This window comes from Triturus cristatus, chromosome 10 (genome assembly GCF_964204655.1).
Source record: "Triturus cristatus chromosome 10, aTriCri1.1, whole genome shotgun sequence".
Lineage (NCBI taxonomy): Eukaryota > Metazoa > Chordata > Amphibia > Caudata > Salamandridae > Triturus > Triturus cristatus.
In genome coordinates this window covers 1,102,427,064-1,102,451,523 of record NC_140593.1, presented here as the reverse complement: position 1 = coordinate 1,102,451,523, position 24,460 = coordinate 1,102,427,064, and the positions used below count along the sequence as shown (strand labels likewise).

The window sequence follows — 24,460 nt, the reverse complement described above, 5'->3', positions numbered from 1 at the left end:
CGGCCCCTTCTTCATGGGCAGCTCACAAACATCACTGAGGCTCACAATGAATCCTTTGTCGGTTTTTATTCACATCACATGTCCCTGCAACAGCCCCTCCCAATTAGTGCTGCCGCAGTGTCTTTTGGGGCATGTAGTCACCGCATTGCAAGTATTATTTCCTTTAAGTAAGTTCAGTGACTGTTCGTCGTTATGAGCAATTATGTCCTTAAGTAGGCAGGGAACCACAGTGATCGGCTCTTGGGGCGATGTGCGTGTCGGTGAAGAACAGTTCCTCTCCCAGCCTCTCCATATACGAGATGGTGCCCCATCCACGGCAGGGACTGGCCGTGCAAAACATTAATCACAAAATGCCCAAGCTTTTGACAGGTCACTCGACATCACCCCTGCCATCCGGCACTTGATACAGCTCACCGTGGTTGACCCGTTTGTATATTTCTTTTCGCCGACGCGTTTCAGGGCACTGCGGCCCCTTCTTCATGGGCAGCTCACAAACATCACTGAGGCTCACAATGAATCCTTTGTCGGTTTTTATTCACATCACATGTCCCTGCAACAGCCCCTCCCAATTAGTGCTGCCGCAGTGTCTTTTGGGGCATGTAGTCACCGCATTGCAAGTATTATTTCCTTTAAGTAAGTTCAGTGACTGTTCGTCGTTATGAGCAATTATGTCCTTAAGTAGGCAGGGAACCACAGTGATCGGCTGTTGGGGCGATGTGCTGACGGTGAAGAACAGTTCCTCTCCCAGCCTCTCCATATACGAGATGGTGCCCCATCCACGGCAGGGACTGGCCGTGCAAAACATTAATCACAAAATGCCCAAGCTTTTGACAGGTCACTCGACATCACCCCTGCCATCCGGCACTTGATACAGCTCACCGTGGTTGACCCGTTTGTATATTTCTTTTCGCCGACGCGTTTCAGGGCACTGCGGCCCCTTCTTCATGGGCAGCTCACAAACATCACTGAGGCTCACAATGAATCCTTTGTCGGTTTTTATTCACATCACATGTCCCTGCAACAGCCCCTCCCAATTAGTGCTGCCGCAGTGTCTTTTGGGGCATGTAGTCACCGCATTGCAAGTATTATTTCCTTTAAGTAAGTTCAGTGACTGTTCGTCGTTATGAGCAATTATGTCCTTAAGTAGGCAGGGAACCACAGTGATCGGCTGTTGGGGCGATGTGCTGACGGTGAAGAACAGTTCCTCTCCCAGCCTCTCCATATACGAGATGGTGCCCCATCCACGGCAGGGACTGGCCGTGCAAAACATTAATCACAAAATGCCCAAGCTTTTGACAGGTCACTCGACATCACCCCTGCCATCCGGCACTTGATACAGCTCACCGTGGTTGACCCGTTTGTATATTTCTTTTCGCCGACGCGTTTCAGGGCACTGCGGCCCCTTCTTCATGGGCAGCTCACAAACATCACTGAGGCTCACAATGAATCCTTTGTCGGTTTTTATTCACATCACATGTCCCTGCAACAGCCCCTCCCAATTAGTGCTGCCGCAGTGTCTTTTGGGGCATGTAGTCACCGCATTGCAAGTATTATTTCCTTTAAGTAAGTTCAGTGACTGTTCGTCGTTATGAGCAATTATGTCCTTAAGTAGGCAGGGAACCACAGTGATCGGCTGTTGGGGCGATGTGCTGACGGTGAAGAACAGTTCCTCTCCCAGCCTCTCCATATACGAGATGGTGCCCCATCCACGGCAGGGACTGGCCGTGCAAAACATTAATCACAAAATGCCCAAGCTTTTGACAGGTCACTCGACATCACCCCTGCCATCCGGCACTTGATACAGCTCACCGTGGTTGACCCGTTTGTATATTTCTTTTCGCCGACGCGTTTCAGGGCACTGCGGCCCCTTCTTCATGGGCAGCTCACAAACATCACTGAGGCTCACAATGAATCCTTTGTCGGTTTTTATTCACATCACATGTCCCTGCAACAGCCCCTCCCAATTAGTGCTGCCGCAGTGTCTTTTGGGGCATGTAGTCACCGCATTGCAAGTATTATTTCCTTTAAGTAAGTTCAGTGACTGTTCGTCGTTATGAGCAATTATGTCCTTAAGTAGGCAGGGAACCACAGTGATCGGCTGTTGGGGCGATGTGCTGACGGTAAAGAACAGTTCCTCTCCCAGCCTCTCCATATACGAGATGGTGCCCCATCCACGGCAGGGACTGGCCGTGCAAAACAATAATCACAAAATGCCCAAGCTTTTGACAGGTCACTTGACATCACCCCTGCCATCCGGCACTTGATACAGCTCACCGTGGTTGACCCGTTTGTATATTTCTTTTCGCCGACGCGTTTCAGGGCACTGCGGCCCCTTCTTCATGGGCAGCTCACAAACATCACTGAGGCTCACAATGAATCCTTTGTCGGTTTTTATTCACATCACATGTCCCTGCAACAGCCCCTCCCAATTAGTGCTGCCGCAGTGTCTTTTGGGGCATGTAGTCACCGCATTGCAAGTATTATTTCCTTTAAGTAAGTTCAGTGACTGTTCGTCGTTATGAGCAATTATGTCCTTAAGTAGGCAGGGAACCACAGTGATCGGCTGTTGGGGCGATGTGCTGACGGTGAAGAACAGTTCCTCTCCCAGCCTCTCCATATACGAGATGGTGCCCCATCCACGGCAGGGACTGGCCGTGCAAAACAATAATCACAAAATGCCCAAGCTTTTGACAGGTCACTCGACATCACCCCTGCCATCCGGCACTTGATACAGCTCACCGTGGTTGACCCGTTTGTATATTTCTTTTCGCCGACGCGTTTCAGGGCACTGCGGACCCTTCTTCATGGGCAGCTCACAAACATCACTGAGGCTCACAATGAATCCTTTGTCGGTTTTTATTCACATCACATGTCCCTGCAACAGCCCCTCCCAATTAGTGCTGCCGCAGTGTCTTTTGGGGCATGTAGTCACCGCATTGCAAGTATTATTTCCTTTAAGTAAGTTCAGTGACTGTTCGTCGTTATGAGCAATTATGTCCTTAAGTAGGCAGGGAACCACAGTGATCGGCTGTTGGGGCGATGTGCTGACGGTGAAGAACAGTTCCTCTCCCAGCCTCCCCATATACGAGATGGTGCCCCATCCACGGCAGGGACTGGCCGTGCAAAACATTAATCACAAAATGCCCAAGCTTTTGACAGGTCACTCGACATCACCCCTGCCATCCGGCACTTGATACAGCTCACCGTGGTTGACCCGTTTGTATATTTCTTTTCGCCGACGCGTTTCAGGGCACTGCGGCCCCTTCTTCATGGGCAGCTCACAAACATCACTGAGGTTCACAATGAATCCTTTGTCGGTTTTTATTCACATCACATGTCCCTGCAACAGCCCCTCCCAATTAGTGCTGCCGCAGTGTCTTTTGGGGCATGTAGTCACCGCATTGCAAGTATTATTTCCTTTAAGTAAGTTCAGTGACTGTTCGTCGTTATGAGCAATTATGTCCTTAAGTAGGCAGGGAACCACAGTGATCGGCTGTTGGGGCGATGTGCTGACGGTGAAAAACAGTTCCTCTCCCAGCCTCTCCATATACGAGATGGTGCCCCATCCACGGCAGGGACTGGCCGTGCAAAACAATAATCACAAAATGCCCAAGCTTTTGACAGGTCACTCGACATCACCCCTGCCATCCGGCACTTGATACAGCTCACCGTGGTTGACCCGTTTGTATATTTCTTTTCGCCGACGCGTTTCAGGGCACTGCGGCCCCTTCTTCATGGGCAGCTCACAAACATCACTGAGGCTCACAATGAATCCTTTGTCGGTTTTTATTCACATCACATGTCCCTGCAACAGCCCCTCCCAATTAGTGCTGCCGCAGTGTCTTTTGGGGCATGTAGTCACCGCATTGCAAGTATTATTTCCTTTAAGTAAGTTCAGTGACTGTTCGTCGTTATGAGCAATTATGTCCTTAAGTAGGCAGGGAACCACAGTGATCGGCTGTTGGAAATGCCCTGAAACGCGTCGGCGAAAAGAAATATACAAACGGGTCAACCACGGTGAGCTGTATCAAGTGCCGGATGGCAGGGGTGATGTCGAGTGACCTGTCAAAAGCTTGGGCATTTTGTGATTAATGTTTTGCACGGCCAGTCCCTGCCGTGGATGGGGCACCATCTCGTACATGGAGAGGCTGGGAGAGGAACTGTTCTTCACCGTCAGCACATCGCCCCAACAGCCGATCACTGTGGTTCCCTGCCTACTTAAGGACATAATTGCTCATAACGACGAACAGTCACTGAACTTACTTAAAGGAAATAATACTTGCAATGCGGTGACTACATGCCCCAAAAGACACTGCGGCAGCACTAATTGGGAGGGGCTGTTGCAGGGACATGTGATGTGAATAAAAACCGACAAAGGATTCATTGTGAGCCTCAGTGATGTTTGTGAGCTGCCCATGAAGAAGGGGCCGCAGTGCCCTGAAACGCGTCGGCGAAAAGAAATATACAAACGGGTCAACCACGGTGAGCTGTATCAAGTGCCGGATGGCAGGGGTGATGTCGAGTGACCTGTCAAAAGCTTGGGCATTTTGTGATTAATGTTTTGCACGGCCAGTCCCTGCCGTGGATGGGGCACCATCTCGTACATGGAGAGGCTGGGAGAGGAACTGTTCTTCACCGTCAGCACATCGCCCCAACAGCCGATCACTGTGGTTCCCTGCCTACTTAAGGACATAATTGCTCATAACGACGAACAGTCACTGAACTTACTTAAAGGAAATAATACTTGCAATGCGGTGACTACATGCCCCAAAAGACACTGCGGCAGCACTAATTGGGAGGGGCTGTTGCAGGGACATGTGATGTGAATAAAAACCGACAAAGGATTCATTGTGAGCCTCAGTGATGTTTGTGAGCTGCCCATGAAGAAGGGGCCGCAGTGCCCTGAAACGCGTCGGTGAAAAGAAATATACAAACGGGTCAACCACGGTGAGCTGTATCAAGTGCCGGATGGCAGGGGTGATGTCGAGTGACCTGTCAAAAGCTTGGGCATTTTGTGATTAATGTTTTGCACGGCCAGTCCCTGCCGTGGATGGGGCACCATCTCGTACATGGAGAGACTGGGAGAGGAACTGTTCTTCACCGTCAGCACATCGCCCCAACAGCCGATCACTGTGGTTCCCTGCCTACTTAAGGACATAATTGCTCATAACGACGAACAGTCACTGAACTTACTTAAAGGAAATAATACTTGCAATGCGGTGACTACATGCCCCAAAAGACACTGCGGCAGCACTAATTGGGAGGGGCTGTTGCAGGGACATGTGATGTGAATAAAAACCGACAAAGGATTCATTGTGAGCCTCAGTGATGTTTGTGAGCTGCCCATGAAGAAGGGGCCGCAGTGCCCTGAAACGCGTCGGCGAAAAGAAATATACAAACGGGTCAACCACGGTGAGCTGTATCAAGTGCCGGATGGCAGGGGTGATGTCGAGTGACCTGTCAAAAGCTTGGGCATTTTGTGATTAATGTTTTGCACGGCCAGTCCCTGCCGTGGATGGGGCACCATCTCGTACATGGAGAGGCTGGGAGAGGAACTGTTCTTCACCGTCAGCACATCGCCCCAACAGCCGATCACTGTGGTTCCCTGCCTACTTAAGGACATAATTGCTCATAACGACGAACAGTCACTGAACTTACTTAAAGGAAATAATACTTGCAATGCGGTGACTACATGCCCCAAAAGACACTGCGGCAGCATTAATTGGGAGGGGCTGTTGCAGGGACATGTGATGTGAATAAAAACCGACAAAGGATTCATTGTGAGCCTCAGTGATGTTTGTGAGCTGCCCATGAAGAAGGGGCCGCAGTGCCCTGAAACGCGTCGGCGAAAAGAAATATACAAACGGGTCAACCACGGTGAGCTGTATCAAGTGCCGGATGGCAGGGGTGATGTCGAGTGACCTGTCAAAAGCTTGGGCATTTTGTGATTAATGTTTTGCACGGCCAGTCCCTGCCGTGGATGGGGCACCATCTCGTACATGGAGAGGCTGGGAGAGGAACTGTTCTTCACCGTCAGCACATCGCCCCAACAGCCGATCACTGTGGTTCCCTGCCTACTTAAGGACATAATTGCTCATAACGACGAACAGTCACTGAACTTACTTAAAGGAAATAATACTTGCAATGCGGTGACTACATGCCCCAAAAGACACTGCGGCAGCACTAATTGGGAGGGGCTGTTGCAGAGACATGTGATGTGAATAAAAACCGACAAAGGATTCATTGTGAGCCTCAGTGATGTTTGTGAGCTGCCCATGAAGAAGGGGCCGCAGTGCCCTGAAACGCGTCGGCGAAAAGAAATATACAAACGGGTCAACCACGGTGAGCTGTATCAAGTGCCGGATGGCAGGGGTGATGTCGAGTGACCTGTCAAAAGCTTGGGCATTTTGTGATTAATGTTTTGCACGGCCAGTTCCTGCCGTGGATGGGGCACCATCTCGTACATGGAGAGGCTGGGAGAGGAACTGTTCTTCACCGTCAGCACATCGCCCCAACAGCCGATCACTGTGGTTCCCTGCCTACTTAAGGACATAATTGCTCATAACGACGAACAGTCACTGAACTTACTTAAAGGAAATAATACTTGCATTGCGGTGACTACATGCCCCAAAAGACACTGCGGCAGCACTAATTGGGAGGGGCTGTTGCAGGGACATGTGATGTGAATAAAAACCGACAAAGGATTCATTGTGAGCCTCAGTGATGTTTGTGAGCTGCCCATGAAGAAGGGGCCGCAGTGCCCTGAAACGCGTCGGTGAAAAGAAATATACAAACGGGTCAACCACGGTGAGCTGTATCAAGTGCCGGATGGCAGGGGTGATGTCGAGTGACCTGTCAAAAGCTTGGGCATTTTGTGATTAATGTTTTGCACGGCCAGTCCCTGCCGTGGATGGGGCACCATCTCGTACATGGAGAGGCTGGGAGAGGAACTGTTCTTCACCGTCAGCACATCGCCCCAACAGCCGATCACTGTGGTTCCCTGCCTACTTAAGGACATAATTGCTCATAACGACGAACAGTCACTGAACTTACTTAAAGGAAATAATACTTGCAATGCGGTGACTACATGCCCCAAAAGACACTGCGGCAGCACTAATTGGGAGGGGCTGTTGCAGGGACATGTGATGTGAATAAAAACCGACAAAGGATTCATTGTGAGCCTCAGTGATGTTTGTGAGCTGCCCATGAAGAAGGGGCCGCAGTGCCCTGAAACGCGTCGGCGAAAAGAAATATACAAACGGGTCAACCACGGTGAGCTGTATCAAGTGCCGGATGGCAGGGGTGATGTCGAGTGACCTGTCAAAAGCTTGGGCATTTTGTGATTAATGTTTTGCACGGCCAGTCCCTGCCGTGGATGGGGCACCATCTCGTACATGGAGAGGCTGGGAGAGGAACTGTTCTTCACCGTCAGCACATCGCCCCAACAGCCGATCACTGTGGTTCCCTGCCTACTTAAGGACATAATTGCTCATAACGACGAACAGTCACTGAACTTACTTAAAGGAAATAATACTTGCAATGCGGTGACTACATGCCCCAAAAGACACTGCGGCAGCACTAATTGGGAGGGGCTGTTGCAGGGACATGTGATGTGAATAAAAACCGACAAAGGATTCATTGTGAGCCTCAGTGATGTTTGTGAGCTGCCCATGAAGAAGGGGCCGCAGTGCCCTGAAACACGTCGGCGAAAAGAAATATACAAACGGGTCAACCACGGTGAGCTGTATCAAGTGCCGGATGGCAGGGGTGATGTCGAGTGACCTGTCAAAAGCTTGGGCATTTTGTGATTAATGTTTTGCACGGCCAGTCCCTGCCGTGGATGGGGCACCATCTCGTACATGGAGAGGCTGGGAGAGGAACTGTTCTTCACCGTCAGCACATCGCCCCAACAGCCGATCACTGTGGTTCCCTGCCTACTTAAGGACATAATTGCTCATAACGACGAACAGTCACTGAACTTACTTAAAGGAAATAATACTTGCAATGCGGTGACTACATGCCCCAAAAGACACTGCGGCAGCACTAATTGGGAGGGGCTGTTGCAGGGACATGTGATGTGAATAAAAACCGACAAAGGATTCATTGTGAGCCTCAGTGATGTTTGTGAGCTGCCCATGAAGAAGGGGCCGCAGTGCCCTGAAACGCGTCGGCGAAAAGAAATATACAAACGGGTCAACCACGGTGAGCTGTATCAAGTGCCGGATGGCAGGGGTGATGTCGAGTGACCTGTCAAAAGCTTGGGCATTTTGTGATTAATGTTTTGCACGGCCAGTCCCTGCCGTGGATGGGGCACCATCTCGTACATGGAGAGGCTGGGAGAGGAACTGTTCTTCACCGTCAGCACATCGCCCCAACAGCCGATCACTGTGGTTCCCTGCCTACTTAAGGACATAATTGCTCATAACGACGAACAGTCACTGAACTTACTTAAAGGAAATAATACTTGCAATGCGGTGACTACATGCTCCAAAAGACACTGCGGCAGCACTAATTGGGAGGGGCTGTTGCAGGGACATGTGATGTGAATAAAAACCGACAAAGGATTCATTGTGAGCCTCAGTGATGTTTGTGAGCTGCCCATGAAGAAGGGGCCGCAGTGCCCTGAAACGCGTCGGCGAAAAGAAATATACAAACGGGTCAACCACGGTGAGCTGTATCAAGTGCCGGATGGCAGGGGTGATGTCGAGTGACCTGTCAAAAGCTTGGGCATTTTGTGATTAATATATATATATATATATATATCTATCTACACACACACATATATATTTGTGTGTGTGTGTATTTATTTTGGCAGTCATTGTTAGGTCAGAGTTTCCATATGAAGAGCATTTTTGCTTTAGCTAATACATTTTCACTTGCGCTCCTTCCTGGAAAGTTTCTTGACGTCAATCCGTTCTGACACTTTCGAAAACTTTGCTTTTAATGAAGTGATCGGGTGGTCTTGAAAGGTTTAAAGAATTGGCGTCTCTGGTCTGTTGGTCTGTTGGTCTCCAGATACGCTCTGATAGACCACTTTAAAGGGCAGTAGTCAGTCCTGATTGGCTGTCCACAATCTAACAATATGTTGTGGCAGCCATTAGAGGATTTATGGACATGGTAACTGCAGCCTGAAAATTAGTTAAAGAAATATAAAAAGGGCCAGGGTGAGCACACTCTGAACCCTAAGGGGCATGTGTTGGTGTGCCCAAATGAGACCCCTTCTTAATTAGCTGGCCCAAACATGACAGTTTGTTGTGTCAGCCATTATGCAATTCAATCCTCATTGAAATGCAGTGTAGTGAATGACAGGTTTTGAGAGTCCCCAAAAGGAGCACATGTAAAGCGTGTTAACAGATTTTAGTCACAATATAAATCATTTGTTGGTGGTACCATAGTAATTTTAGGAATTGTGGTGTGTTCTATGGTCATTTTACCCAGTGAAAAATGTTCATCTGGTGTTATTAGATGACTCATGTGTGAGAGAAATCTGTTTTCGCATGATTTTCTGATAGAGGTTATGAGACCTGCTGCTGAGGCTTAAATGAGAGCACAGTTTCAATAAATTCACACTATCTACCTCAGCCATGTGAGAATAGTCTGACATTCGGATTAAAACATGTACCTCCAACAAAAACAGCAGTATGTCAATTAACTCCCTCCTGTTCTTCTGCAGATTTCCTTAATGTTCTAATGAACAACTATAGTGCTAACTATAGTTGTATTCATGACAGAAGTGTGGCAGACATGAAGACATCTTGATGGATTCAACGCTGTAATTCTTAAAGCATTTCCTTCAAAGCGAGCAAAATGAGGGGGTTCATTTTGTCATGGAAATTATGATTATTACTTTAGCAAGCTAAAATGAGGACACATTTTCGAAGAGTTCCCAAATGTTTTTTACATTCATGTCAGTAAAACATTCTGATATGCAGACTGAAATATGTACTTTCAGTACTAGCAGCAGTCTGTAATTCACTCCCCAGCGTGCTACTGCAGCTTTACACAGTGCTCTAACAACTAAAGCACTTACATCTGTGTTCATGACAAAAATGTGTCCCACATAAAACAATCTTGATGTAATCAAAACTGTAAAACCTAAAGCATTTCTTTTAGAAAGTAACAAAATGAGAGGGTTCTTTTTTCATAGAAATTATGGTTAGTCCTTTATAAAGCTAATCAGGACAAGCAAGTGGCAGGAATAGGGGCAACAAGCTGACCATGAAGGGCAGACTGGCATGAACTGTGGCAGCAGGACAAATCACACATGGGCAGCAAGAAGGGGGCAGATGCACGCACACAGAGAAGTGGGGAGGTTTCCAGGGGCAGCAAGCTAACCACAGAGAGCAGGATGAAATTGGATTGGGCAGTAAGTTGACCACGGAGGACAGGAGGGAGGCAGCAGGGGCAACAAGATGACTATTCAGGGCAGGCGGCATTGGCAGGGGCAGCACAACAGACCACACTGGGATGGCAAAAGAAAGTAGGGGCAATCACATGGAGAACAAAGTTCAGTGTGAGGGAGCCTGGGGCAGCAAGGTAAACATGGAGGGTGGGTGGCATGATGAGGAGAAACACAATGAACCATCAGGCGTGGCTGGCACAGGTAACAGCAGTGGGGCAGTAGGGCAGGGCGGGTGGGGGGAAGTGGACAGGTGATAGGATGGGTAAAGTAAAATTTTAAAAAATGATAAAACCAAGTGGTTTCATTATTTTTCTTATTTTACTTTCCGTATCCTGTCGTCTGTCCACTTGAGCCTGTGCGGCCACGGATGTGAACTACTGAGCACAAGAGGGAGGGGACAGGGCACACAATGGACAACAGAGGACAGGGTGGAGTGATGCAGGGTAGTGGCAGGGCAGCAAGCTCACCATGGAGGGCAGGCCGGCATAGGCAGGGGCAACATTCAACTGCGTGCAGAATGGAATGGGGCAAGGGCATACACAGAGAACATAGGGCAGCAAGGTGACTATTCAGGGCAGGCATGCAGGGGCAGCAATCAGATCACAGAGGGCAGAAGGGAGTTGGCAGGGGCACACAAATGGAGAAAGAAAGGCAGGCAGGAATGGGGAAGGGCAGCAAGCTGCCAATGAAGGCCAGGCTGCTGTGGATTGGCCACCTGCAGGGAGTGGGCCTAGGGAAAACCTTGCTGTGAATTGCCAAAGGCTGTGTACAGTTGGAGTAATTCCTAAATATGATCAGAAAATCCCCAAAAGTTCACTTAGAAAAAAAAAAGTTAAAGCAAAATGTTATAATTAGGTATGGTAATATGATTTTCCCTTTCATTACAAAACATATCCAAAAATGCACTGAAAAAAACAAAGGTTAAAGTGATGTTGTTGTAAGGTGTTGAAATAGGTTAAAAACTAACATTTATAAAAACCAACAATACACTGAAATTCCCCAGTTATACTTCAGTGAACTAACTATAGCTTGTGCCCCTGCCATGCACGGCTTGCGATCTCGCATATTACATCACTTATGATATGTTAGATGATATAATTGAGGACATCACTGATGACATCTAAAATGACATCATGAATGACATCACTGAGGATGTAACTGATGATCTCATACAGCGAGTGTGACAGTTTGATGTATCCTTTTCATACTGGAAAGTATTCAGTAATGTACATCTACTCCCAGTTTGCTATAACCTCCGTCGTGTTAACCTTTCGCAACATGCAGAACATGAAACATCTGTGAAATCACCCACATTTAGTAGATATTATGCTCCTTGTTATTAGTGTTCATGTGTGTTAGAAACATAGTGTTTAATTTATATGCCAGGGGTGTGTATACTCCATCGCTATGGCAACGAAGTATGCACAACACAACCATAATGGTCCACCCCCCGATTCAAATGTTCTCAAACCAGAGATTTGGCTGTGGCTGTGACTACTCTTTCACCGCCACAGCCAGACCTCTCCAACGGCCCGACGGAGTAAAGGCCGTTGGAGAAATGGTTATATGTCCGCCCACCAAATTAGGATGGGCGACCAGATAGCCATTTTTTTATTGTCCATCATCGCTGGGCAAATCCTGGGGTAGAGGGACTGTAAAATGGAAATAATACTATCCAGGTGATGGAAAATGACTCCCAGGGAAGCATTACATCTTTTTTTTCAAAAAGGATATCCAGTTTTGGGAATTTCTTTTTTTTATTTCTTTTTTTATTTTATTGATTTTTAATCAACAGATACATTAGCATTTCTGTCGCGGGGTTAGCCAAACTTAGCATGTATTACAGTGATTACAGGTACATGAGATATATGTTTAGCTGGACCCCTCTACATGGCTTGCAGGGAAAATAGGCACAGTGTGATAGAGAGAAAAAGACAGGAAATGAAAAGGGGTGAAAGGAGGGTATTTCTTTTTTTTTAAAAAACTTGTAAGTGCAGGACTGAGTCAGCATAACGAAGCACTGCACCAAACAGCGAAATGCATTTGGCAATGGTTCCTGCCAATGCATTATAAATTAACAACTGCTTGCAGGTCATTTATAAATGTGGCGGGCGGCCCCTCCACTAGTGGGAAAGGGGTCATTTACTTTGCCCCAACTGAAGGAACAACAGGCTGTCCACCCACAAATAAATCAGGCCCATAATGTCTTATGGACAACCTACTATAGTTTGCAAAAATACTTTTCAAATATTTCTGAAGTTAGCAGAATGATGTTCATCATTAGGACAGTGCTTACAATCATACTATGACTTGAACCGTTTGTGAGTCTCCCATTCATTTTACATTCTTTAACAATGCATGTCTCAGAATTTGCACTGAACTTCTGGAAATAAATATCTGCACCATATAAATCTCAAGTCCATATAGAAATTGTCCAAAGCACTACATAACAACTCCTTAACAACAGCTTGTGCACAGAATAGGTGAATAATGTATTGTAAGGATATGCTAAAGTATTTATCACATATTTCAGCAACTGGACTTTGATGTCAGCAGCAACCTTTTTTGGGGAATCGATTTCTCCATGGGAAATATTTGTTTCATGAGGAGATTAAAATAGAAATAGTGATATTGCACAGGTCACGGCATGTCCCCATGTGTAATTGTACGCCTTGGCAATGTCACATTTCAATAGCACACAAAGAGTTTCTTGATTGCATCTGAAAGCTTTCAACAATCATAGTTTTCCAGGAGTATTCCCGTAAACCTTTGCAAATTCCTGCAAATCAGAAGTCTGCACCCATGCTAGGCGTGATCGCTCCCCCTAACTCGTAGCTATTTTATTTAGAGACAACTAAACTCTGATAGCTCAGAGGCATCTCAAGCAATGTTCATTAGCAGGTAATAATATCTATTTTGTCAAATAAATGCCTGAAGGCTCTTGTTGTCTTTGCAGATGGGAAGTTGACCTTGATTACTGCGAAGAGGTCAAGCAAACGCCTCCCTATGACACTGGGACCAGGCTACTGGACATAATGGACATGACAGTTTTTGACTTCCTGATGGGTAAGTTTGCTTCCGGCTCCATTAGATGAATTATACAGTGTAGAGCTAGACATACACTCTGCAGGAAGTCATTGCAAGTTGTGTACATTTAAATAATTGTTTGTACACATGCGTCTCCCAATTTATGAAATGGGGTGTAATGATTTGCATGAATAGTGTCATTAGGACAAAGCAGCCGATGGCAAAAGTCAATCTCCGATCTCTCTAAATGGGCTCCTGTATTTTAAACATGTATTTCCTGAGAGCACTGCTAACGTTACAGGAATTGCCTTGTTAAGTGTATGTGCTGCCTGAAAGATGTCTGGAGGTAGCACGCTTTGAGAATAATGCAATGGGACAGTTGCCATGACAACAATCCTTTCATGGCAGAGATAATGTAATTGTGTGGACCATGCACAAATTCTCAGCGCATACGTTTCTGCTGGCTTGGCGCGGGCAGTGCTGTATATTGTGAAATGGATGGACTTTTCTGATGTGCTTAATTCCTGGCTTACACTGTGACTATTGTTGAAGACCCCTTCCTGTGAATCAAAGAGAGCACCGTGTTGATCTGCAGATGGAGCTGTATTGATCGCTTGGCGATTACAACAGCCAAAACTTTAGGGGTTTTTTTTCCTGGTGGGAAAGACACAATCATTTAGGTTCAACACGAAAAATACAATCCATTGTCTTGTTAATAATGTAGTTATGGATGTGCTTGTTCATACAAGTAATATGTGCACTGTTCATGTGGTGCATAATCCTAGAGAAAACAGTGGCAGTGAATATTCACAATTTTTGCAGAAATTCACTAGCCTTTAATTCCTGCTCTCTGATGTGTGTAATAATAGTTAGGATGTAATCTGGGTTTAATCATCAATTGTATCCAGCTATAGCAATAGAGCATTCATGATGATTGTAGAACTCACCCTTTCTAAAATGTGTATGTCCACACCTGCCATGGATGTCAACATCAGATTTCCTCTGTGAATGGGTCTGCATCTAATAGAATCCCCACTCTGAAGCCTGTGAATCGGTGTTGAAAATCTGAACATTGCTAAGTCTTATGTTGATTTGCCTTCATTCTGTTTAAAATGTTTGTTCATATTGCCCCAGCTGTTGCTGCACTTTATCACTCATCAGTGAGAACAAAGAATTTACACTGTATTTTGTTCTATGTAAATTTCAATTCTAAATTCCATTTGCTCAAAGTCATCACAGATGTGTTTTAGTAATTATAAAATGTGCTTTAGAGCACAACTGTGTAAATTGAATACAGTTTATTTCATGGAAATCTGAGATGATAATCTGGATTGTATAATTTCCTATAAAGCAAATCTTCATGAATCTGTACTTGAGTTTACAAAGCATGATATCATTGTCAAGGAATTGGTAGAAAAAACCTTGCTGGCGTATTCAATGAATGTACTATCTTGAAATGCATTACATTACATACATATCATCTATCGTTAAAAACTATCTGCAGTCTCCAAAGGGAACAATATGATCTGATAATTATGTCATTTGAAGCATTCAATATTTTAATAATCTAGTATTTAGGAAATCCAATTGATAGTTTTTAAGGGTGGTCTCCGCTCAAAAAGTACTGGAGAAAGACGTTTTTGTGAAGAAAAGTGTGCCAGAGAATGATTCACAAAATCTTTATGGTGTCATGTTGCTATGACAGATGACTCTCATATCCTTCTTAAGCTCTAAATCAATTCTTCAATTTAGAGTCAATCCGATATTAACGACCATTCAGCAAATTAATTAAGAAACTGTGTTACCTGTTCCCTAAAGTAGCTTTGCAATAATTGTTCTACTAATATGCTTACTATCAACTGGTACACCATTTTGTTTTACACCGGATTATGAATTTGTCCACCAGTGTACACTGACTGCACTAATAGATAAATGTTGAAAAGGAGTATCGTAATGATGGCTTGTGAACATGTGGTAAAGAGGTTGCACAAATGTTAATGTGATTTGTGCAACAACCCACTGTGCTGCATCGCCCGCTTCTTAATATTATGCAGGTGACAATTGAGGAATTGTGACTTATTGGATTGCCACTTGGTGAGCAACGATATTCGATGCAGCTAGTTTTGTGTAAACCCTGTCTTAAATGCACTGTTGTACATATAATTGTAAGTTATTTCCCTTTTTTAAGTTATTTTTTGCTTCCAGCTTCAAGATATTTTATCTTCAATGTAAATGACTATATTATCAATCTTGAAAGGGGGCAGACATGCATATACTTCCCATTTGGTCCAGATAGAAGCTCCTTTCTTGATTGAAGTTAAATAAAGGCTGCTTTTCTTGAAATCTCCCAGATCTTGTTAAATTAACTCAATAATAACGATTGCTTGTATTGAAGGCTGTTGCTTTCTCTTTACGGTTGCAAAGTGCTCTTCCAAAATGTGTTTACGGCAAATATGTGAAGGTTGATACAAAAAAGAAAAACAATCCCTTGTGTTTGAATTTAAAATATCAAAAGGATAGGTTTATCACCTGAGGTTGGAGGTTCTTGTCAATTAGAAGCTCCTGTCTACAGAATCTGCTGTCAATCATTACAGGATCTACACAGCTTTTAGTGTCGGAAGCGTGTGGATGACTTTAGTCCATTTACAGGAGTGCACAAGGTAAGAATTAGCTGAAGAGTATTGCTTTGTTCAGTCCAGTCAATGGAAATAGCGAGGGCCTAGACACACTGCCAGATTAGGTTGCTAACTCCTCTTTCGAGCGAAAACAGGAATCGTATATGATGTGGTAAAACCGTATGTACTAATTTTGCATGTGATATTATCACAGGTTTTCCAGGGACACATTTGCCAGGTCAAACCTGATGTTTTTTGTCCCTATAAAAAAGGTCTGAAGTAGGGGAATTACCACAGAAATCAATGGAGTAACACAGATTTCCCCAATATTTCCCCATTCCATAGTGGAATGTTTGAAATCTAGGGGTAATTTCACATCTAAGTACTACCAATCTCTCCGCTATCTGTAACTTCATGTGCAGAATTACCTCATCAGAATTACAGATGCAGTTGTACTGAGGTCTGAGAGACTAACCACAAATTATAAATATATTATGCAAAATAATCATATATATGAATTCCACCCAGTTCTAATCCAGAATGGGGAGGACGAGACAAGTTGCCTAAACCAAATTAATATATACATTTGCCACTCGAATATTAAGCAATAAGTGGTCTTACAGCAATTTCTAAATGAGGAGAAATAGAGGTTCACCATTTTGGTTGCCTGGTTACTAGTAAGATTGTATCTGCAGGGCTACAGCTTATGAAAGATCTTCAATGCCACTAGGGAATCCTACCTTCCCGAGACAACAATTTGTCAAAATTTTAACCATGCCTGAAACCTGGCAATGAGAAAATCAAGCCGCAATATTGTCTTGGAACTCAGCCTCCCACAAAAATAAACCAGACAGCTCCAGTTAGTACATTGCGATCGACCAAGCAAATGATGAACCTTAAGTTAAAGTGAATCCAGGACACAGAGCCTTGCTCTGTCACCCGCCTTTCAATTATGCATTGAAACACAATTAAATCATGTGTCCTGTCCATCAGAAATTTGGATATTCATTTGTGCAGTCCCCCAAAAGTCACCCAAACACACACACAGAAAGGAACTAAAAGAGCTCCTAACTATCAAAGGATTCTTAACTTCTAGATACAATCCTACATATAAAGGAAGTATCTGCAAGTAGAAGCCATACTGCCTGGATTACTCTAACCCCACACAAAGTGCAATAGGGACATCTCATATTTGTGTATGTGTGAAAAACATTGAGGATCTGGTAAGCGTTGTACCGAATACATGGACCATCTGCGCCACATACATGTATTAATGTTGTTATTCTTACCACTGAATCTTCTTGAAAAAACCTTGGAACACAGTTTTCCATATATTCTCTAACAGTTAGAAGTAATTTCAGTGTGCTGAAGAGCACCAAGATACTTTTAACACTGCATAAATCACTTCAGATACATTGAAATATGTACAATAATAGGTAATAAAACCACCACACTGTGCTTTATCTATTTTCTGAATGGTCTGTACATTTTTGTTGTCTGGTATAACACTATGTGAATCTTAAGAGAAGCCAGAGTATTCAGGAAGAACTTTGCAAACGTTCCTCCAAAATCATCTATATTTTAAGTGTGGGCTAGATTCAGAAATGAAGACCTGCCAAATTTGTAATTTTATTTAACTAAGCTAATTTTGAGAACTTTTGAAAGAAAATATAGCAGGTGAAAAGTCCAGCAAAAGGTTTTTGCTGAAAAAAATCTCCCTTACAACCTTCAACCACAGATTAAGTTTTGTGAAGTTGATAACCCTGACATGGTTGTGTGATAGAAGCACGCATGGGTAAACTACACGTGTCTCTAACACTCAGCATAAACCATGAATGCATCTTAACCACGCATTCCTTTACCACGCATGCCTTTACCATGAAATTTCGTGGTTTAGGCATGAATGGTAAAGGGGTATGTGTGGCTAAGCTCACCATTATCCCCCCACGCCCTCCCCTGCGATGTTCCTTAAATTTCCCCAACCCTTTCCACTGTCCTAAAACCTACCCGACCTAAAAACTACCCCATCTACTAATTCCACTCCCCCTGCCCTAAGGCCTAAACCCCTGCCCCTTTGCGTGCACTACCCACACACTGTCCCTTAAACTACTCCCACCCCTTACACTGCCCTAAAACTTACCCCGACCCCCAAGCCCTGAAAATGTCCCCATCTACCCATTCCCCTCCCACTGCCCTAAGGTCTAAAACCACTACCCCCCGCCCCTCCCCCTGCGATGTTCCTTAAATTACCCCAACCTCTTCCACTGCCCTAAAACCTACCGCAACCCCTGCCTTAAAAACGATCCCATCTACCCATTCCCCTCCCTCAGTTCTGAGGCCTAAAACCCTGCCCCTTTACACACACTACACCGACCTCCCTACCCCGCGCTATCCCTTACACTACCTCCACCCCTTCCACTGCCCTAAAACTTACCCCGACCCCCAGCCCAAAAAACGTCCCCATCTAGCCATTCCTCTCCCACTGCCCTAAGGCCTAAAACTTTGCCCCTTTACATAGACTACACCGCCCCGCTGTCCCTTTAACTATCCCAGCCTCTTACACTTCCCTAAAACCTACCCTGTCCCCAGCCCTAAACACGAACCCATCTACCCGTTCCCCCATCAAGCCGTAAATTACAAACCCCCTACATGCCCCGCCCCCTCCCAACCCTAAAACTTAACTACTCCCCCAAACCCAGCCCTTAAAGCTACCCCAAACCCCTCCTCCCCTGAAAGCAATCCCCAGACCCGTCCCCAGACCCTCTTACCTGTCCGAGTCCTATTCTCATCCAGACACTCCTGTTAGCAGTCCCCACCCATCCCAAAAACTAGAGCGCATTTGCCTGAACCACAGGCGTTGTTCAGGCAAGTGTGGTTACGCTTGCGGGCTTCCGGAACTCGTGGCTCTGGCCACGTAGTTCCAGATGTTTCCCTCCTGACATCTTTATGAACACAGTTTGTGAATCTACAAATTTATACATCCTTGATATATACTATGTTCATACTCAAAATTTGCTACACCAATGAAACAGATTAAGCAATTGTCATTAACATGTTCTTTGCTAGCTCATATTTTCCCATATTTAGTAAATGTGGACAGGCCAACACATCCATTTGCATATACAACAGCTGCCAAATAACTCTACATTGTGGTGAGATGAGACACCACTGTGGTGAAAACACATTTTCTTTGTCATCAACAGTGCAACCCAGGACTGAGACTGTCAATATTCTATATAAGAAAATAATTGGAAAATAATTAACCTATACTGTCTTTTTCCACAATGTGGAGTGTCATTATGAGTTAGTTCATCTTGTAATCTCCATTATTAAAAGTCACAGATCATATCAACTACTAATGAGACAACTAAAATTAAGCTATCTCTGAACAGGAACCATTGCAGCTTTATATATGATTCGAGCATGGCAAGTTCATCCATTATACTATATTGTCACAAATTTTCCAAAAGGGAGAAAATATATTATCTCATATATGAGATGATGCTTTGAAATATCTTATTCTTTGAAACAGGATAAAACAAGTTAAACTCTTTCCACATTCATTGAAAGAGCTGTGCCTTTAATGAGCTATTCAAATTTTTCAGTCTGTGCTTATCACTCTGAACACAGGCCTGCATTTTATTGACCAGAAAACACTGTGTAGTTTGCCACATCTACAACACACATCTACGGGCAACATGTCAGCGGGCTTGTTTCTCTGTGTGTCATTTATATTTGTTTAACACTTAAAGGGAAACTAGAGGGACATGTTTAGATTGTATAAAAATCGTTTAAAGGATTCCCTTAATATAAAGCTATTCTTTCCACCCCCATTATTTAAAATGTTCCAAAACGCGGTGCTTGTCATAACTTCCAGTTTTTGCCGGAACCCAGCTTTTCTTTGTAACTAGATACGTTACTTCCTTCTCAAATTCTGTATATGTTCTCTAATGAGGGGTTTAACTGAAGAGGCCACTGACATTCGATCAAATCATTGTTCAACTCAATCTGCGAAGATAATTGGTGGACTTGTAGCAGAACAAAGCTGGTCCTGGCAGACTGGCCTATTTAGCAATTTACAAATGCTTTCTGGAGTTTCTAAAATAATAGAATGCAGCTGAAACTCCATGCATGCAGATTGCACACTTTTTGCACTAGTGCAAAGGTGTAACAAATGCTCTTGTACATTGTTTTTGCACGGATAAACGACACACGTTGGGCTCTAGTGCATAGTTTTCAAACAGATAAATTACACACTTTAGGCACTGAAGTGTACCAACTGCTTTTTTACACTGTCTTCGCATGGGTAAATTAAACAAATTTTGCACTAGTGCACAAGTCTAATATTTAAAGGCCCCTGTACAGTGTTTAGTGTTTCTTATTTTTTTATACAAAGACCAAAGCTGATCCATGGGGACACTTATTAGAAGAACACTGTCACAAATATGTTTTCAATAATCAGTCAACAATATTTGTATGATAAGTAGCCCAGTGATATTGCCTAAAACCTAGTTTGCACTTTCATGTTTTAAAAACGGGAACAATGTTTTATCATTTGCTTTTGGGACACGGTGGAAAATATGACAGCTAGAGTGTGCACAATATCTTGTCCATAAATCTTTATGTACTTCATGCTAGAGTTGCTCCATTTGCTTTAATAGCAATAAGAATGCAAAAGAGCTTTTGCTCCATGTTTGCGCCGGTGCAAATGTATGCAACCTGCCCCATGTCTTCAAAGTGAAGAGATGCACTAGTAGTGCACTTCCTTGGAAGAGGCCACAATGTGAAATAAACAGAAGGGGCGGTGGATGCGGCTTGGTGCGAAAGGGTAGCTTAGTAGTGTTGCAATTGACTTGTAGGGGTGCGCACAATATGGAAATCATGAATGGGTTCAACATTTTCAAGAAGGAACAAAAATCCCACTCCAGCGAGTATTATTTTCTTCCACCTACCTAGGTCCCTCCCCCACCTCAGGGTTCCCTTACCCCTTATTATGTTCGGTGTGGCTTCCTTCAGTTCCTAGGTGTTTGTATGCATCTGAAGGATCCCTGCTCGTTTTAGGTAGGGGTGCAGGAGGGAGTGGGGTGAAGTGAATGAATCCCATTGATTGACATGTGAATGATAGAATTTCGATTGGATAGGAGCATCTTCAGAGCTCCCATGAGCGATACAGGACCATAATGCATACAGTCAACACAGGAAGTGCAAATTCTAGGCATGGTCTCTGCCACAGTTGGCCTAAACAGTTAGATAACTTTAGCAAAGGTATTTTAGAAACTTAGGCAGTGGTAAATGGCTGTTGTGCTTTTGGCTGAAAACATACTAGCATTTGTTTACATGTCTAAAGTAATCACAGAGACAACAGAACAGTCAATCAATCAATCAATCAGGGATTTGTAAGCGCGCTACTCAGCCGTGAGGGTCTCAAGGCACTGAGGGGAGATGGGGGGGGGGGGGGGGGGTGCGCAGATCCGATTAAGCCGAATAGCCAGGTCTTGAGTGTCTTCCTGGAGGTGTTCAGGAGGGGGGCGCATCTGATGTCTGCTGGTAGCTCGTTCCAGGTTGGGAGAATAATCTTCCTCCTGCTGTGGCTCTGTGGATGCGTGGGGGTCTCAGCTAGTGCGAGGCTGGCAGATCGGAGGTTTCTTTTGGGTACGTGGAAGTTAATTCTGTCGTTGAGGTATTTGGGTCTGATTTTGTGAAGGCATTTGTAGGCGTGGGTAGGGATCTTGAAGGTGACTCTCTTCTCCACGGTGAGCCAGTGGAGTCTCCGCAGGTGTTGGCTGATGTGTTCGTGCCGGGGGATGCCGAGGACGAGTCTGGCTGCGGTGTTCTGTATCGTCTGGAGTTTGCAGAGTAGGAACTTGTTGATGCTGGCGTAGAGAGTGTTTCCATAGTACAGTTGGCTGGTGATGAGTGTGTGGTTGACTGTCTTCCTTGACTCAAGGGGGATCCATTTGAAGGTCTTTCGAAGGATGCGGAGGGTGTTGAAGCAGCTGGAGGTGACTGCATTGACCTGTCGGTTCATGGTGAGGGATGAATCGAGTACGAGGCCGAGGGTTTTGGCGTGGTCTGAGGGGGTGGGTGGGCTCCCGAGGGCGGTGAGTCACCAGGTGTTGTCCCACCACAACACAACAAATTACCATAATAGAAAGTAAAAGAACAACACAACAAAAACACAGAGCACCGTCAAACTAATAAGCAACACACCCACAACAGAAACACACTGTAATAATGCAGCATAAAAACAACACATTACTGGAGAGCTAGGTGGCGCTAGCCAAGATGGCCGCGCCGAGGTAGAGCCCTGTGATGCCTGACCCCTCGCATCCGTCCTGATCCTGTTGCTGCTGTCCTGGGCGCACTCCACTTCCCGAAATCTGCTGCGGAGCCGTAACCCCACCCTCGCTGCAACTTTGGGCCGTGTCCGAGCCTTGGGGACTGAGTTCTGCCGCCTGAGAGCGGCACCGTTGCTGAGGCGCGTTTTCGACCGGTTCTTCGGCCGGCGGCGCCTGCTACGAGCGCCCGCGGCGTCCCACGTGGGACGTGGGCCGCTGTCTGCTGGCGACTGGACTGAGGCAGGGGACGCCCGCGGAGACGAACTTCGGCTTGGAGCGCGCTGCGGGTGAGTCGGAGGGGGGGCGACGGCTCCTAAGCGCCTCCCCGGACCACCCCGGCCGCGGGGCCCCGATCGGCGGGCAGGCCGGCCCGGGTGCTGAGAGCCTATGTGACCGGGCCCGGCTTGGTGATTGCCGCCTCCTTGCGCGTCGTAGCGCCTTGGCCTGCGGGCCGGTGTGTCCCCCGGGAGACTGCCCTCCTCTGCCCCTCCCGCCCTCCGCCCTGCATGCCAGGTGGGGATTTGCTGCTGGCGGGGTGGAAGCTTGGCCCTTCCTGGATCTCCCGATGGGGAAGCTACGCTGGACTGTTCTGCCTGGTGCCATTTGTTCGACACTGTTGCTGAGGGGACCCCCCCCCCCCTCGCCCGGCGAGGCCGCCCACGGAGCTGTGTCAGGGCTGGAAAGGGGCGCCCTGCGACATCTGCGTCCCGGGAAGGATCGAGCCGTGGGCCCCGAGCTGGGGAATAGTGGAGCTCCGAGCTGCAGGACTGCCCCGACGGGCTGAGGCTGTGGACGGCGCTGGTGTGGCCCGAGTGTCGCAGCTAGCCTGGGGACCTTCCCCCGGACTTGCCCGCAGCGCGGGGCCAGTGGCGGGGCGGTGCTGGTCCGGACCCTGGTTCGGGGGGTGAGCCGTGTGGACCCACCATGGGCAAAGAAAAAGGCCCAAGGCAGCCGGCGGCATCCCACAAAACGAAGATTGACCGCTACGCGACCCCCGACCCCCCGGGGGCCGGCGGGGGGGAGGCGCCCGCCCCCAACAACGACCTGGCCACCATCCTCCACGCAATCGATGCATCTCGCACCTCTCTGGAAGGGATGGTTGGGGAGGTGAAGGTTGACGTCGCGCTTCTGCGACAGGATCTCCGCAACGCCACGGCCCGCATCACGGAGGCAGAATCGCGGATCTCCGCGACGGAGGACGACATCCATCAATTGCAGGACCAGGTCCGGGAGCTCACGACCCACTCCAAGGAACTGCACAGGCGGGCGGAGGATGCCGAAAATCGCGCCCGCCGCAACAACCTTCGCCTGGTGGGCTTTCCGGAGGGGATCGAGTCGGGCCGGGCCGACGACTTCCTAGAGGCCTGGTTTAAATCCTGGATGCCGGCGGGCAGCTTGTCTACCTGGTTCGTAGTGGAGAGGGCACATCGGTCGCTGGCGTCCAAACCTCCGGTGGGGGCCCCTCCACGCCCCTTTATTCTTCGGATCCTTAACTTCCGGGACAGAGATGCCATTCTGCGGGAGGCTCGGGTGAGTGGCAAACTGGCATATAACAACCACACCATTATGATTTTTCCGGATTACACCCGGGAGGTCCAGGAGCAACGCCGCTCATATACGGAGGTGAAGCAAAAGCTGCGCTCCCTGGGCCTTCAGTACCAGCTCCAGTTCCCGGCCCGCCTCCGACTTGTCTTTCAGGGTAAGACGCTGTTCTTCGACACCCCCAGGGCGGCCTGGACATGGCTTAACGAGGAGAGGCCCCTGCGACAGCTGGACGGGGGGCAGTCCGTTGCGGGCCCCGGGTGCCCGGTGGTGGCTGGGTCCCAGCGGCCGCGGCGCGGGAAGCGCACACGCTCCCGGCAGCGGCGAGGCGCCGCGGTCGCCAAGGTCCGGTCAGCGAGCGCTTCTGGCAGACCAATGAGAGACTCTTCCGCCTCTTCCGAAGCCTCCTCCCAGGCGGCCGGGGGATCCCGACGCCGAGCTTCGCCTGGGCCGGACGGGTCTCCGACCCCCCTCATCACGCGCATTGACTCATCGGACCTTTCCCGCAGTCCCGCTATATGACTTTCTCCGTGTTT

The 24,460-nt window shown here is 46.8% G+C and overlaps 1 protein-coding gene across 1 annotated transcript in view; it reads left to right on the top strand.

Annotated features, from left to right (window-relative positions):
* FAM20C (FAM20C golgi associated secretory pathway kinase) overlaps nt 1-24,460 on the top strand; it is a 305,193-nt gene that overhangs the window by 239,968 nt on the left and 40,765 nt on the right. The window contains exon 7 of the mRNA XM_085629328.1: nt 13,359-13,468. Coding sequence (XP_085485454.1) covers nt 13,359-13,468 — 110 coding nt within the window. The remainder of the gene's footprint in view (nt 1-13,358; nt 13,469-24,460) is intronic.